Raw genomic sequence first — 15,256 nt, 5'->3', positions numbered from 1 at the left:
TTTGTTGAGGCTTGGAAATGCTTCTCGTAAGCACGGGTAGATATAAGCTCTGATCTCACAGGAAGTTTTCGTGTACGAGACCCACTGAACTACTTTCAGTTGGCTAAACATCACCGTGTGGTTCCTGCCTCTTTAAGGTCATCATAAATCCGAGCAGAGCTGAATTCGGAGTCGGTTGTGTGCCGAGCACAGGTGCCTCAAAGCCCTGGTTTTATGTCTTCGTGGAAGGAGTGAGAGGTCTGATTACATCACTAGTGCTTTGTTCTAAGTCAAGGACATGGTAAGAACATACAGCCAGATGATAAAAAGACAGGACTTTACAGCTTCTGTTTTGTATCTTGAGTTCACTCCAAAAGAAATTAGTGCCTTGGCTTTATTTTCATCAAAGGGGAAGGAAATTTCGACTCTGATTTAAAAGCGATGAGGGAAAGAGAAGAGAGCATGCAACTAATTTAAAGAAATTCAACTCTGCAGAAGCACAGAGGTTGCCTCCCCTGATACCAAAGAAACCAGATTCTGACAGGTTCTGGAGAACCAGCAGTGGAAATTTTGAGTAGTTCGGAGAACCAGCAAATGCCACCTCTGGCTGGCCCCAGAGTGGGGAGGGAATGGGGATTTTGCAGTGTCCTTCCCCTGCCACGCCCACCAAGCCACGCCCAGAGAACCGGTAGTAAGAAGATTTGAATTTCACCACTGCCTCTTAGATAATCTTTGGGAACTCCTGGAGAACTGGCAAGATCCCAGAAGAGTGGAGGAGAAGAAATGTGGTCCTTCAAGAAGGGAAGGAGATGGACTTAGGAAACAACAGACCTGTCAGCTTGTCAAGGTCCTCAGACGATTGCACAAGTGGGAGAAGAGTTATTCTGTGTCACGATGTTCAAAATATTAGCATTCTTTTGACTAATAATGTGAATTGTGGAAATTCATGCCTTAGGAATCCGGAACAAAATGACTTCCTGCCCCCCAATGACAGCGCTGAAACTGAAGCTGGGGAAACTGGAGTAGACTTTTGCAGAAAGTTTATGGGCTCCATTCAATTCTGGTACCCCACTAACATTGGACGCCTCTTAGAGGGAGTCTGAAGAGGGAGCTTAATCTTAAGGACTGTCTTTTTCTTTTCTTTTTTTGCTATTTTCAATTGTTGTAAGACATCTACAGCATATGAAATATGGTCGGTTCTGAATCCATCCCCTTCCATTAGCTTCATTTAGCTTTCAGCAGGCAAGGGAGGTCTTATGTTTGGGGTTATTCCTTTTGCATATTTCTGGGGACTGGGCAGACAGGGAGATGGACAGGAATGGTATACTGAAGGATAAGGACATTCAAGGGGACCTTTTGACTTATTCCTTGGTACCCCACAATTAAGACTCTGTTCTATCCTGAATGATGCGGTGACCCTGTCCTTTTAAGCATCACGTTGGGGTTGTCATGTGCAGAAGCTGAGCAGTGGCACCAGAGCTTCCCCAATGGGATTTGCAACGGAGCTGAGAAGGACAGAAATCTGCTGTGTCCTTCGCTGAGGCTCGGACCACATAACTTGGTTGAAAAGGTTTGAAAAGGTTGCATGTAGCTCTTCCCTTCCAGCCACTTCCTGGATCCTGGGAACAATGAAATGAAGCCCAGGTTACTCGATGCAAAACAATTAATTACAAGCCACGCCTGCCCCGTGCCAGCCTCTCAATCGATGGGCATTGATGGCAGTGCCGCCCTAAACTCCCTTCCATGGCTTGCAAGGTGCCACCATTGCCCAAAATATTAATGATTTTTTTTCTCTTTCATTTAATGGTAGACTGAGTGAATAATGTAGATCGGCAGCTAGAAAGTGGCTTTTTTCCCAAAGATAATCATTTTTCCTTAGGCCCGAAGGCAATGAATCTCTGAATAATAGGGGAGTCTTCAACTCACCCCTTTCTGATAATTGCAGGAAGAGATTTTCCACCGCGCAGCTCATTACTCTTGTGCAACAACCCTGAACTCCCTCATTGTATCGATGCGGCAACATTGCAAGTCACAATGCAACAATTTTGTATCCAGGCATTCTAAACATTGCAGAATCCAAAATCCTTTTGCACGGGAGAGCAAACAGCCTCGCCTCTTCCCAGGCCGGTTACAATGACGCCATTCTTCCTTTGGGAGGCAACCTCAAGCGAGTTTGCTGCCTTTTCTCAAATAAATAATTATTTTTAAAAGGCAAACTTGCTTGCTACATTATTTTCTTTTGTGGCAGCCTTGAACTGGCAGGATTAGATTGCTTATTCCTAGATCAGCAGGGATGCTTCGTTTTATGTCGTGTTTTCCGCTTCTACATTTTTAGTAACTTCAGAATTTATGGTAAAACAATGAAAGGGGGGAGGATAAACAATTGTCCTTGTAATCCCGCGTGTCTGGCCTTGCGGGGGGGGGGGGGTTCTGTGCAAAAGGTTCCTTTGCCAACATTCAACCGGGTTTTAAAGAGTCAGCTGATCCTAACAGTCTTTGTGCACAAATAAACTTGATCTGATTATTGTTCCTGTGCTCGTTTGATGGACTTATGCAATCAGGAAGCTCGGCATTTCCTTTATCGAAAGCAGATTACAGAGCCACTCTCCTTCGGGAGACTGGCATTAAATAGATTGAGGGGGTGTTAAATATATTTGAGTTAACTTTGTCTTGCTCGGAAAGTAATGCTGTCTAAGTTGACCTAAGAGCTAAAATGCTCAGCGCCGGAGGAAATTGGCAAGGGAGGGCCAGAAGGTTTCCCTGCATAAGTTTTGGTTTTTAGCTATACCCAGTATCTAATCAGCACCGATTTAATTAATTAAATAGTTAATTAATAAACAGTAGTAAACAGCTACTAAGTCCTAAGTCAAGAAATACCCAAACCTATTTTTTACTATCAATATCTCCCTAAACCTTGGCTGAAGGGATGGTTTCATATCTGATTCAACTTTTTAAAATCTGTTTGCATTTCCCTGTCAAATGGCTCCGACTAAAGATGTCATTGTAGGCAACGGTTTTGGGGCCTTTCAACAGTGATAAGGCTAAAAGCTGAACTGTACAAACCACGGTCTGTCTGGGGGGGGGGAACCTCTTTAGAAGGTCAGGATGCTGCCCAGCCCAGTCAGGACGAAGGGAGGGAGGGTTTTTCCATCCGAACGCAGCCGAGGTGGCAAAGCTGGATGGGCACCCGCACCTAGTCAAATCTTCTTGACACGGCTCGCCCCAGGCCTTGAAACATCTGGCAGATCAACCAAGAATAATTATTTCTATTTCTGTTTCAACCGCATTCATATTTTCAAGGATTCTTCAATGCCTGGAGACATCTTTTCCTTCTTTTTAAATTGGAGGATGAAATGTTTGCTTGAAGAGTTTCAGCGTCAGGATTTTTCTGCAGGAAAGAGATGGTGCACCCAAAGGTTTTAGGACATCCTGGGCAGGAGTGACTTACTGGGCACAGGGTCCTGGCACCAAGAGGACCAAGCCAGCTTTCGGGGGAGGGAGGATGAGGCAAAGTCTTGGCAAATGGGGGATGAACTGAATTCCCATCAATGGAGAGTACGGTTGTCCCAAAGATGCTTTTTCCAAAAGGCAACTGGTCTTCCTTTGGGGTTTTTCCCCCTCTGAAAACATTTTGTTTCCCACCCAAGAAGTTTCTTCTGTTCTTCAGAACGGAAGAAGCTTCTTGGATGAGAAGCGAGACATTTTCAAAGGAAAAAAAACCCAAGTCCCATTGTCTTATGGAAAGGCATCTTTGAAGGAGAGTAGTTTGTGCCTTCCAAGGACCTTGAGCCTATCCAGAGTCTTTTGTATGGAAGGTCCTTGCTTTGGCCACAGTTGCTCAGAGAGCTAGTGTGGTTTGTTGGTCTGTCTTTGTTGGACCCAAAGCCCTTAGCAGGACGGTGTAGAAACCCTTTGACCATTTGTTTCTCAAGGCTAATAAGATGGACTTTCTCTTCTGGGCTTCAGAAGGACTCAGAAGGATGCCCTCATAGTGCCCTGCAGGCCAAGGAGTTGTTTTGGTGTTGAGGAAGGAAATAGCAATTGTCCTTAGACTTATATACCACTTTACAGTGCTAAACAGCCCTCTCTAGGTGGTTTATAGAGTCAGCCTCTTGCCTCCAATAATCTGGCTCCTCGTTTTACCCACCTCAGAAGGATGGAAGGCTGAGTCAACCCTGAGCCTGGTGAGATTCGAACTGCCAATTGCAGGTAGCCGTCAGTCAGCAGAAGTAGCCTGCAGTACTGCACTCTAACCACTGCGCCACCGTGGAGTACCATAGAGCATAGAATCATAGAGTTGGAAGTGACCTTGGAGGTCTTCTAGTCCAACCTCCTCCTTAAGCATGGAGTTCATGAGGGAGCTTTCGTCCCTCCCTTCACTGTCCTTTCCTTTCTCAAGCCAGGTGAGGTTCCTGCAGAACTGGATTTCTGCCTAAAGTCGTGAATTCTTTCTGGATTATCTCTCATTTTCATAGGTATCTGCCTGTCTCTTGGCCTCCAGGCCAGTCTGATCACCTCCTGAACAGTCCACCTCCCTGTTGATTTCCTGCCTTCTTGCATTTGTGCTTCCATCCTTAACTTTGATCTGGCTCTTTGGTTTCTGTTCCGCTGCAGCCACCTTGGGCCTTCCCTTCCAGCTCCTCTTTCTCATCCAGGATGGTCCAGTGAATCCCTTTACGTCTTGTGGCCGTCTCGGTTCTACCGGTACCTGCATCTTCTTTGCTTCAGCAGTCAAGCTGCCATCCTAGCACCATCCCCCCCAAAAAAGGGGGGGGGCAAAAGAAAAAAGATTTTTGGGGGCAGCATTTGAGCTGGAAAGGATGCTCCAGAATCCCTTCAAGGTCACACAGATATTGAGATACTACAACGAGATTAATCAGTTGTACATGATCTCCCCTCTGGATTGCTTCTTTTGAACACGCGGAAGGCCTTCAAGTCATTTGGAAGCATCTCCATCACCAGGTTCTTGTAAAAGGAAAGAGCACAAAGAGGCAGAAATCCAGAATGGATTTTTATTTATTGCAGGGATGCTCCATAAGGACCAAGTACTTAAAAGACAGCATTTAAATGGTTTTTTTTCCCCCTTAACTGATTTCATTGAGGCGGGTGACACCTAGCGGCCATGGAGAGCAATTCTCCCCTCCCCTTTTTTTCATCCTTACAGGAATTATGCTGCCTTTGTGTGTAATAGTCTTGACACTACGAGAGTGCTGTTGTTGAAGTATTTTGTGTACAGCAAGGGCCATTTTTATGTTGCCTTGTCATTCTTTTAAGGCTGTGATGCTACTTTACCTTGATCTGAATGCTTCTGGGTGGACGGATCTGTAACACGGGGAGTAAATCATATCCCTGTGTGGCAGTTGCTGATGTGTGGGTCACACCTTTGTGGAGAGCGGATGTTGTAATCCTACACGGGTTTGTAACCCTTAAGCGTTGTCCCACGAGCACTTTTCGTACCAATGTGCATGTTTCAATTGATTTCCTTAGCTTCTTTCTTTCTTTCTTTCTTTCTTTCTTTCTTTCTTTCTTTCTTTCTTTCTTTCTTTCTTTCTGCATACAGTGGCTGCTGATTTTAATTGCTATCCTGTTTTCTTTAGCCACATTCTGGTTTCCAAGATACCCGTCTCGGATTCCACCAAGAAGGCCCGTTACCGAATGTGTGAGGGTGCAAATGCAGCCCTTGTTTCGGTCTCATTAAAACAGCCGAGTCCTTATCCTGTCATCATCCAATTCTTATGTTGGCCAAGTCTAGTCTAGCTAATGTAGAAAGTAAAAGCTCAGTTTTAAAGACCATCCTTCAGAGCAGTCCATGTCAGCCTTGGCAGCTTGAAGGTGCATGGACTCAACTGCCAGAATTTGGGTGATATACTGGCTGGGGAATTCTGGGAGTTGAAGTCCATGCTCCTTCAAGGTGCCGAGGTTGAGAAGCTTTTGAGAACATAGGTAGTCAAGACGGTGCCTGGCCCTTTTAAGAAATATTCCCTCCTGCCCCATCCATACATTCACTCTAAGAACTTGTCAAAGCCCCAACATTGTTGCAAGCTTTGGATGATTTAGGTGAATCATATCTAATAATCATGAATTACTTCAGGGCGCCTCGAAAATTATTTAGGTAATGGAGCTGAAAATGCTCTTCTATTAGGATGTTAGGTAGTCAAACAGGCCTTGTTAATTCAGCTGCTTGCTTCCTCTGCGTTAGAAGGGGAATTCTTATTTGTGCTCCTAAATATGTATGAATGTCAGGGACTTTATAGCGGCATATTTAATCAGTCGACTGAGAAGGAGCAAAAATGGGCTTTTCTAAGAAAAAATGCTGTCGTTTTTTGATAAGTGTAGCTTTCTGCTTTACAGAGGGAAGAAGCTTACAAGAGAAAGTGTTCCTATTGTAGTTTATGCATTATTCTGAATGGAAGGTTTGCGGATATATAATCCTTCTCCATTTTCTTTAAAAAAAATGTTTCTCCTCTTCCTACTTGCTCGAACTCTCTTTTATTTTGTGACTAAGTGGCTACGTTTCAGGAAACAGACACAGATAGTTAGGCTGCTTCTCTTTCCAAGACAATTCCCTGCATTTTTGAGGTTGGCTGCATGGCTAAGATGCATCCATGCATCTGGAACATCTGCCTATTGGCACCCTTGCTCCACTCTGCTCCTAGTTTCATTTGCAGCCACAGCGAAGTAGAACGATTACGGAAGTACCTGGTGGCAGGTAATGAAGTATGAAACTGCACAAAAGCAGGGTCTGGATTTTATGCTAGCCCATATAGGATATTTCTGGATCTTGCCTTCTAAGGCTTAAGGTAGTCCTTGATTTATGACCAGACTGGATTTGGACTTACCACCACAAGATTCACTTAACAACTGCTGTTAAAAAAAATTGATTGAAAAAGTTGGCTCAGGTGACGTGGTGCCTTGATTTATGGCTGCAATGATTTATGACTGGAATCCCACTCCCAACTGTGGTCGTAAGTTGAGGACTACCTATAACCAGCAGGGGGACCTGGCTTACCTTGCCATTCCTTGATCCCCAAAACAACCTCTACTGCTTTGCCACAGTAATTCCATCTTTGGCATAGTCCAAGATTGCCAGATCTCTTCCCCATCCAGTTGGGATGGTGCAGACAAATTCCAGCCCAGACTGAGAGCAGCATTTGCCGTAGATCAGATGCCACTGCCTGAGAAGGACCGTCCCGTCAGCTGCATCTCACCGTAAATGAATTTTCCACCTGTTCCGTTCTGATGGTGGATAAAAGTCACCACCATCCTGACGTGTAACTCCAGCAACAATTATTCTGTGAAACCTTTTGCCTTGGGAGCTCAAGGCATGGCGCATCCCTGCTGCTCGGGGCCTCGTTTGCCAACAGCTTGAATGTGATACGTCAAGAGGTTTTCGGCAACAATATTGATGTCAACAAGAGAACTACGTCTGCTTTAACTTTTGACAGTCTTAATCTGAAAAGGTGTGGAGGGTTGAAGGTCTAGTGAAGAAGGTCTAGTGAAGAAGGTCTAGTGAAGAAGGGTTGAGTGAAGGGTGGTGCCAGGGTTCCAAAGAGCATCCAAAAGTAAATCAGAGTCCAAATGATTCCTCAAAGTTCCAATTGACGAAGAGAGCCATGTTGGCACATCTGGGAAAACCCGAATCTGACAGGTTTCCGGTTTTCCCCACCCAGTTGAAAGCTCAAGATCTTGCATCCCCACCCCCACAAGTCCATCCCATGGTCCAACCTCCCACTGCCATGAAGACAGATTCCTCCATCCAGTTCCGGTCAGGTGCAGAGGTGCAGAGACAAAGGATGAGCTTTGCTTTCTAGAAAGAATGTTGTTATGGCTACATCGCATCTCACTCCGTACAATCCCCCCTCCCATTTTCCCACCATAGAAAATGCATAGTTGAATAATAGAAAGTCTGACAGGCCAAAGATCCAAAAGAAAAGATGGCTGCAGGCCTGACAGGTGGCCGTTTTGTCCCTTTCAAAGAGCAGCTGGGTTTCTTGGAGACCCTTCTTGAAGATGCAAGCCAAAGTCATTCAGAAGACTGGCAAGGTGGTCCATATGAGAAGACTTTGGTGTAACCAATCAGAAACACCCCCCCCCCATGTCTTGCTTAAATATAAACCAGATGATTTCCAATCTATGACTAATTTATCTTCGCTGGGAATGAATTCATTTGGTATAATTCGGAAGCTTATTTGTTGATCTAAGAAAATCTTCCCCCATTGTGCTGGCCCTGCTGTCCAGGTGGAGGAGGGTCTCGGTCATCCAAGGCATCTGAAGGAAGCAGATCCCGGGGGGAGGCCTTGATCCTTGGGGGGGGGGTATGAAATGGGCAGAGGTGGCATATTATGAGCCCATCCCAGCAACAGGGAAATCAGGATACAAATCAGGGTATTTTTAGTCTCGGTGGTTTCTTACCCAATGGGCCAAGATCTGAGTAATCCGGCTTTATTGGAGTTTTATCTGAACAGCAGCGTCTTCGGTAGCGATTCAGCTTTTTGTGAGATCAATGCAATTGTACGTTGCCATCTTCAGGTCTGTTGTGTTTTCTCTTCTCTGCACCGTTTTGGCCAAAGGGAGATCTCTGGAGTCCTTTTAGGTTGGGAGACACTAAATCTGACAACATTGTGCATTTTAAAGCCCCCTCTCAAATGACCCATTTTAATAACCTGAAAGCTATTATATAACAAGCAGCCATAAATTAGCACAAGGCCCTGGGGGAAGCCGCACCGTTCTGCGATGAATAGTTAATGTGGTAGAATGTTGAGCAGGTTATTAGTTTTCAATGTACAAATGCTGATCAGGGAATGCTTTTTATAAGGTACTTAAAAGAAAATATAATTAACTGGTGGCGTGCTTCTGTTGCAGCTCAAATTGAAATTATTCCATGCAAGATCTGCGGAGACAAATCTTCAGGAATCCATTATGGTGTGATTACCTGTGAGGGCTGCAAGGTAAGCTTCATGTTATACACACACAGGGGAGAGAGAGACATACACACACACACACAGAAACATACTTGTGTTGCGTGTATGTGTGAGAGAGGACGTTACTGTATCTGTTTATCCACGGACTTATTTTGTCTTTCTGCGAGATGAAATATTGAATCTGTTTAGCAATATCAATAATCTGCCGTGGGTGGATTTTAAAACTTCCGGTTGCAATTTCTCTCCTGAAGCCCTGCAGCCATCCTGGGGGGAAGCATTTATTTTTCATCCTGCCCTTGAAATGAAAAAAGGACATCTGTTACATTTTGGTCTGACGGCTTTGGTCTAAATTTCAGGAATCTGGTGCACAATTTTAACCATTGAAGGGTTGAGGGGCTTCCCGTTATTCTTCGTCCGACTTCTCTTTCCTTTCACACGGGTGTTGCTCTTTGTAGCAGAAGAGTCTTTAGGGCTGTCCAAATTTGGCAACTCTTAAGACTTTAGATTTCAACTCCCAGCATGGCTGGCTGGGAAATTCAGAGTGTTGAAGTCTCAAGACTTAAAGTTGCCCAGGTTGGACTTCTCTGCTTTAAGGTGTCTTGACGTTGGCTTATCATGCAGCTGGAGTCTTCTTCCATTTCTGATGTTCTAAGCAGGATCAATGCCTCTTCTGAGTGCCCAGGAATACCCTTTGTTTCCTGAATTTTCTTTCTTGAAAGAGACACCCCTAGCAAGAGAACTCACTTTTTAGAAAGTTTGTGGCTCTGTTGCTTTCTATGTGAGGCTTTGCTAGATGGAAATCCTGCTAGAAAAATCTTCCTTATTCTCTCTGGTCCTTTTCTTAAACATCTTGCAGGCCGATCGATGTACCGATTACATCGAGACAGAAATGCAAACCGTCACTGTCCATCCCAAAGGCGCTTTTTTTCAAGAGGCAGCTGGGCTTTCTAGTTTTTCTCTGAAGACATTTCACGTCTCATCCAAGAAGCTTCTTCAGCTCTGACTGGATAGCGGGGAATGAAAGGATCATCCAGTCAGAGCTGAAGAAGATTTTTGGATGAGAAGCGAAATGTTTTCAGAGAAAAACTAGGAAGTCCAGTTGTCTCTTGAAAAAACACTTTGGGGACATCCTGAACAGGGATTAAATTATATCCTAATTTTTGGGCCAGAAGTTGAATCTCCAGGCCAGAAGGTAGATAAATTCTTTGCAAAGTAATCCCAAAGTTCTAAAAGTAGAATAGAGGTATTGTTGTTTTTTTAAAAAAGTGTGTTTGTTTTAAAAATCAAGAATTAGGGTTAGAAAATTGGGAGAGTAAGGGAAAAACAACTCCCTGGTTCCTAATTGGCAATTATTGGAATATTGTGAAAGGTAATGATACATGGAAATCTGTAAGTGTTAGCTATAAATCATGAGATTATGAATACGTCTTTGTTGTTACAGGCTGGTGTGTGTCTCCCTTTCAGAAGGCTGCCATTAGAAGGCAGCTGTCAGCTGTTTTCTTGTAATTAAACAGCCAATGAGCAGCTAATTAAGACATATGTGTATACAGAAGTGGAAGTGGGCATGTTAATGAACTGTAGGAATCAATTCATTAAATGAAAATTGTCAAAAGACCAAATAGAAGCTTAAAGGCTCACAGCTCTGCCAGGTTCCCCAAGTAGTGGGGACGCAAGGAAAACTGAGGCATAGCCCTGAAACCAAGAATGGGCCCTTCGTTTTCTTTGGAGAGGAAGGGAAACCCATCTCCTCTTCTCAGACCAATTCCTTGGCCTTCTCGGGGCTCCCAAGCAAACGATTTAGACCAGGGGTGCCCAACCTTGGCCATGTAAAGATTTGGGGACTTCAACTCCCAGAATTCCCCAGCCAGTAAGGCCATAATGCCCCTGGGACCTGCCCTAAGGATGGACCCCATGGGTAAAGTCCTCAGCTTATCACCACAATCGAGCCAAATGTTTACGTTGCTAAGTGAGACGGTGGTTAAGTGAGCTTTGCTGCATTTTGCCACCTTTCTTGCCACCGTTGTTAAGCGAAGCGCTGCAGTTGCTTAGTCACACAGTTGTGAAGCAGTGCAAAGGTGTCAGAAGGTGACAAAAGGGGATCACAAGATCCCAAGGCACTTGTCATAAATACGAGTCAGTCGCCAAGCACCTGAATTTTGATCGTGTGACCAACAAGGATGCCGCAATGGTCGTTAAGTGTGGAAAAAGGTCCTAAGTTGCTGCTGTATCTTTGAACGGTCACTAAACGAACGGTGGTAAGACAAGGACTACTTCTCCAGCACCCTCACCGCCTTCTTTCCGTCCTCCTCCTCCTCCTCCTCCGCAGGGTTTCTTCAGGAGGAGCCAACAAAGCAATGCCACCTATTCCTGCCCTCGCCAGAAAAACTGCTTAATTGACCGAACCAGCCGAAACCGCTGCCAGCACTGCCGCCTGCAGAAATGCCTGGCCGTGGGGATGTCACGAGACGGTGAGATTCCCTCCGCTCTCCGGTGGGGGAGGGGGGGGGGTGAGAGAGAGAGAGAGAGACCCTCCCCAGCTGTTGCATGCTCCTCCGCTGCCCCACCATAATTCCCCTTGAAATCCCCTCTCTTTAGTAGCCTCGGGGGTTTTGGTTCCCTGTCTCCATGCTATGTACCATCATCCAGACGTTATCGTGGCTTTCAACGTTTGCATTTAAGCCACCAATGTGTCCTTCTCAGAAAGAAATTTCCTCATGTGGCAAAGTGTGGCTTCAAATTTCCTTCCTTTCTTCCTTCCTCCTTTCCTCCCTTCCTTCCTTCCTTCCTTCCTTCCTTTCCCTTTTCCTCCCTCCCTCCCTCCCTCCCTCCCTCCCTTAAGTTAAACACTTTTGTCCTTTTTTAATCCAGCTGAAATTTAGGCCTGATCCGTGGGTGGTGTTTTGTCGTCCCCTAATATCAAGCAGCCCTTTGGCTTTCTGCCCTTTTGAATCTTGCGGACGTGCCTTTGAATGTAGCCTCCTCCCCAAGGCTGAGCTTTTTGGGGGGTGGGGGGAGAAGGGGAGGTGACCAGGTCTGTTGCTTTGGACTCTCTTCCAGCTGTCAAGTTTGGCCGCATGTCCAAAAAGCAGCGGGACAGCTTGTACGCAGAGGTCCAGAAGCATCGGATGCAGCAGCAGCAGCGAGACCACCAACAGCCCCCCGGAGAAGCGGAGCCGCTGACCCCCAGCTACAGCATCACGGCTAACGGCCTGACGGAGCTGCATGAGGACCTCAGTAATTACATAGACGGTCAACCTCCCGAAGGTAGCAAAGGCGACTCTGCGGTTAGCAGCTTCTACTTAGACATACAACCTTCTCCAGACCAATCGGGCCTTGACATTAATGGCATCAAACCAGAACCAGTCTGTGACTACACTCCCACGACGGGCTTCTTTCCATATTGCTCCTTTACCAATGGGGAGACCTCTCCTACTGTGTCCATGGCAGAATTAGGTAATGACAAAGAGCTTGCCTTTGGATGGAAAGCAACCCCCCCCCCCCCAGAGGCTCTCCGGCCCTTCCCCCTAGGCACAACTCAGCTCAGGAAGAGTGGCTTGGTAGTCCTCCATCCCAGCTTGGGCTTTGTGGGTTGACATATTGGCTCTTTGATTGATGACCTCCCCCACTCTGCAAGGAAACCACCCAGCGCCAAGAGCACCGAGGAGACCCCCGCTTGGCGGGACCCTTCATCTTTACTGGCCTTCAAGGCTGCCTCAAGCAAGGGAAGGTTGTGTGAATATGGGTTAGAGGGGTGTATTGGTTGTTTTCTGGAAGGGAGCTGACCACCTAACTCTTCCCAAGCCATAATGATGACCCAAGAGGCAGGTTTTTGGTGGAGGTGGCCAATGGCCCCAGGGAAGTTTAATAATCTGCAACCTTCGCAGATACCAGCTTGATTGAAGATCTGACCTGCAATGCAGACAGTTTAAAAATGGGCCTTATCAAAATGGGACATAATCTTACAGTGTTGTATTCTTGCATAACTCTCGTTCATTTCCACAGAGAAACTCTTTAGTTATTTAGTTGTGACTGCAGCTACACTATTTCTGAGACTCCCACATTTCATGGCTTACAAAACTGAGCTGCTTCGTCTGATACTATCGGGGGGCTGCCTTATCTATAGAGACGCGGTGGCTCAGTGGCTAAGACGCTGAGCTTGCCAATCAGAAAGGTCGGCAGTTCAGTGGTTCAAATCCCTAGCGCTGCCTAACGGAGTGAGTTCCCGTGACTTGTCCCAGCTTCTGCCAACCTAGGAGTTCGAAATCACGGAAAAATGAAAGTAGAAAAATAGGAACCACCTTTGGTGGGAAGGGAGCAGCCTTCCGTGCGCCTTCGGCATTGAGTCATGCCGGCCACATGACCACGGAGACGTCTTCGGACAGCGCTGGCTCTTCGGCTTTGAAACGGAGATGAGCACCGCCCCCTAGAGTTGGGAACAACTGGCACAGATGTGTGAGAGGAACCTTTACTGTGTTTATGGTTAAAATTTGCTTGTGAAACCAGCATAGCCTGGTGTGTGGGTAACAGCCCCTTTGCCACAAAGAAGTAAGACGTAAGTCAGTCAAGTCTTACGGCTGACAGGAGTATTTTTTTTGGAGTGAAAATGACTTACGATTTTGCCCCACGTGAATTCTGCTTGAAGAACAATTGTGTGCAACAGTGAAAGATAATCCTCGAATTACAACTGATTGCTTAGCAACTGCAGGATTCACTTAACAACGGCAGGAGTTTGCTGAACAATCACGGCAAAAAGGTTGTAAAATTGGGTGGGATTCATTTAACAACTGCCTTGTTTTACAATGGACATTCAGATCCTAATTGTAGTCGTAATCCGAGGACCGCTCTTAATCAAAGACTTACCTGCCTGTGACAAAGCCTTCTTTTCTTGGATGAATGTAGCAATAACAGCCTCTCTCTTGCAGGGAATGTGGGATGATAATTCAGTTGGGGAAAATCACCCCAGTATCAAAGAGTTAGTGTGTGGCCTGTAGTCCTCATTTGATTAGCTCCTTAGTTCATTCCTCAGAGAGACCTGGATGCTTTGAACGGCGTTAAAACACAGCTCAGCAGCATCTGGATGCTGCAGTTTCCTTCCCTACCCATCTCAGGGTCTGCCCCAAAGAAGAGGGAGTCAATCTGTTCTCCAAAGCACCTGAGGGTAGAACAGGAAGCAATGGGTGGAAACTAATCAAGGAGAGAAGCAACTTAGAACTGAGGAGGAATTTCCTGACAGAACAATTAATCAGTGGAACAGAAGTTGCCTCCAGAAGTTCTGAATGCCCCAACACTGGAAGTCTTTAAGAAGATGTTGGATAACCATTTGTCCCAAACGGTATAGGGTTTCCTGCCTAAGCAGGGGGTTGTACTAGAAGAACTCCAAGGTCCCTTCCAACTCTGCTATTCTATTCTATTCTACTGGTCACTTAGCCATCTCTCCTCTCCCATCAAGCGATCAGAAATGGTGCCGTTCAGACTAATGCCAGGGTCCCTGAGCCAGCCAGCCAGCTAGCAATCAGGAGAGTCCACACCTTAAAGCTGAAATAACAGCCGCTTAGCCAGAATTGCTTGGATCCAGGGCCAATCATCCATCACTCACCGTGACTGTCAGGATTAGAAGCCAGGATGAAAAGAATGCAAATGGACAGTAAGAAGCTCATTTCAGCCCCGGGTAGATGAATGAGAACGGGCCAGTCAGTCAGGAGTTGCACTCAGAAACCCGTGCGGCGTTCCTGGCTAATGCTTGTGAATTTCTTTGCTTTTTTAGAACACCTTGCGCAGAACATCTCAAAGTCCCACATGGAAACCTGCCAGTACTTGAGGGAAGAGCTTCAGCAGATCACCTGGCAAACGTTTCTGCAGGAGGAAATCGAGAACTACCAGAGCAAGGTATTTTTTTTCCAGCCAATAGGGTTGTTCCTTTGGAAGATCTACTGCGTAGATGTCAGCCACGCCTTTCCCGTGTTCCAAGCACTTTGTGAGGGAGGTTTTAAAAGAAAATATATATATCAGGGTATTGCAATTAAACGTGCAAATTTGGGTTTTCTTTCTCTTCCCCAGCAAAGAGAGGTCATGTGGCAGTTATGTGCGGTGAAGATAACAGAAGCAATACAGTATGTCGTAGAGTTTGCCAAACGCATCGACGGCTTTATGGAACTATGCCAAAACGATCAAATTGTGCTTTTAAAAGCAGGTGCGTGCCTTTTGTGAAACACGTTTGCCTGTCTGAAGGGTTGTGCAGTGTGGGTGCAACGGGAATCCAATCTCCCCAACAGCTAAAACTGCAAACTTTTCCACTCAATTATTGTCAATCACGGGCTTCTCCGTTGCTCTGTTTGTCGGGATTAGTAATTGCTGCT

At 45.8% G+C, this 15,256-nt stretch overlaps 1 protein-coding gene across 3 annotated transcripts in view; it reads left to right on the top strand.

Annotated features, from left to right (window-relative positions):
• Positions 1-15,256, top strand: part of RORA (RAR related orphan receptor A) — a 62,766-nt gene that overhangs the window by 39,654 nt on the left and 7,856 nt on the right. For 2 of the 3 annotated variants that reach the window (XM_081965144.1, XM_081965145.1), the window contains 5 exons: positions 8,842-8,927; positions 11,227-11,368; positions 11,958-12,353; positions 14,665-14,786; positions 14,958-15,090. In XM_081965144.1, the coding sequence (XP_081821270.1) occupies positions 8,842-8,927; positions 11,227-11,368; positions 11,958-12,353; positions 14,665-14,786; positions 14,958-15,090 (879 nt within the window). The remainder of the gene's footprint in view (positions 1-8,841; positions 8,928-11,226; positions 11,369-11,957; positions 12,354-14,664; positions 14,787-14,957; positions 15,091-15,256) is intronic. The other variant, XM_081965146.1, reaches the window with a different exon arrangement.

The sequence above is a fragment of the Natrix helvetica genome (genome assembly GCF_964273705.1).
Source record: "Natrix helvetica genome assembly, chromosome: 12".
Classification (NCBI taxonomy): domain Eukaryota; kingdom Metazoa; phylum Chordata; class Lepidosauria; order Squamata; family Natricidae; genus Natrix; species Natrix helvetica.
Note: the sequence above shows the minus strand (reverse complement) of the source record. Positions and strands in the feature narration are given on the sequence as shown.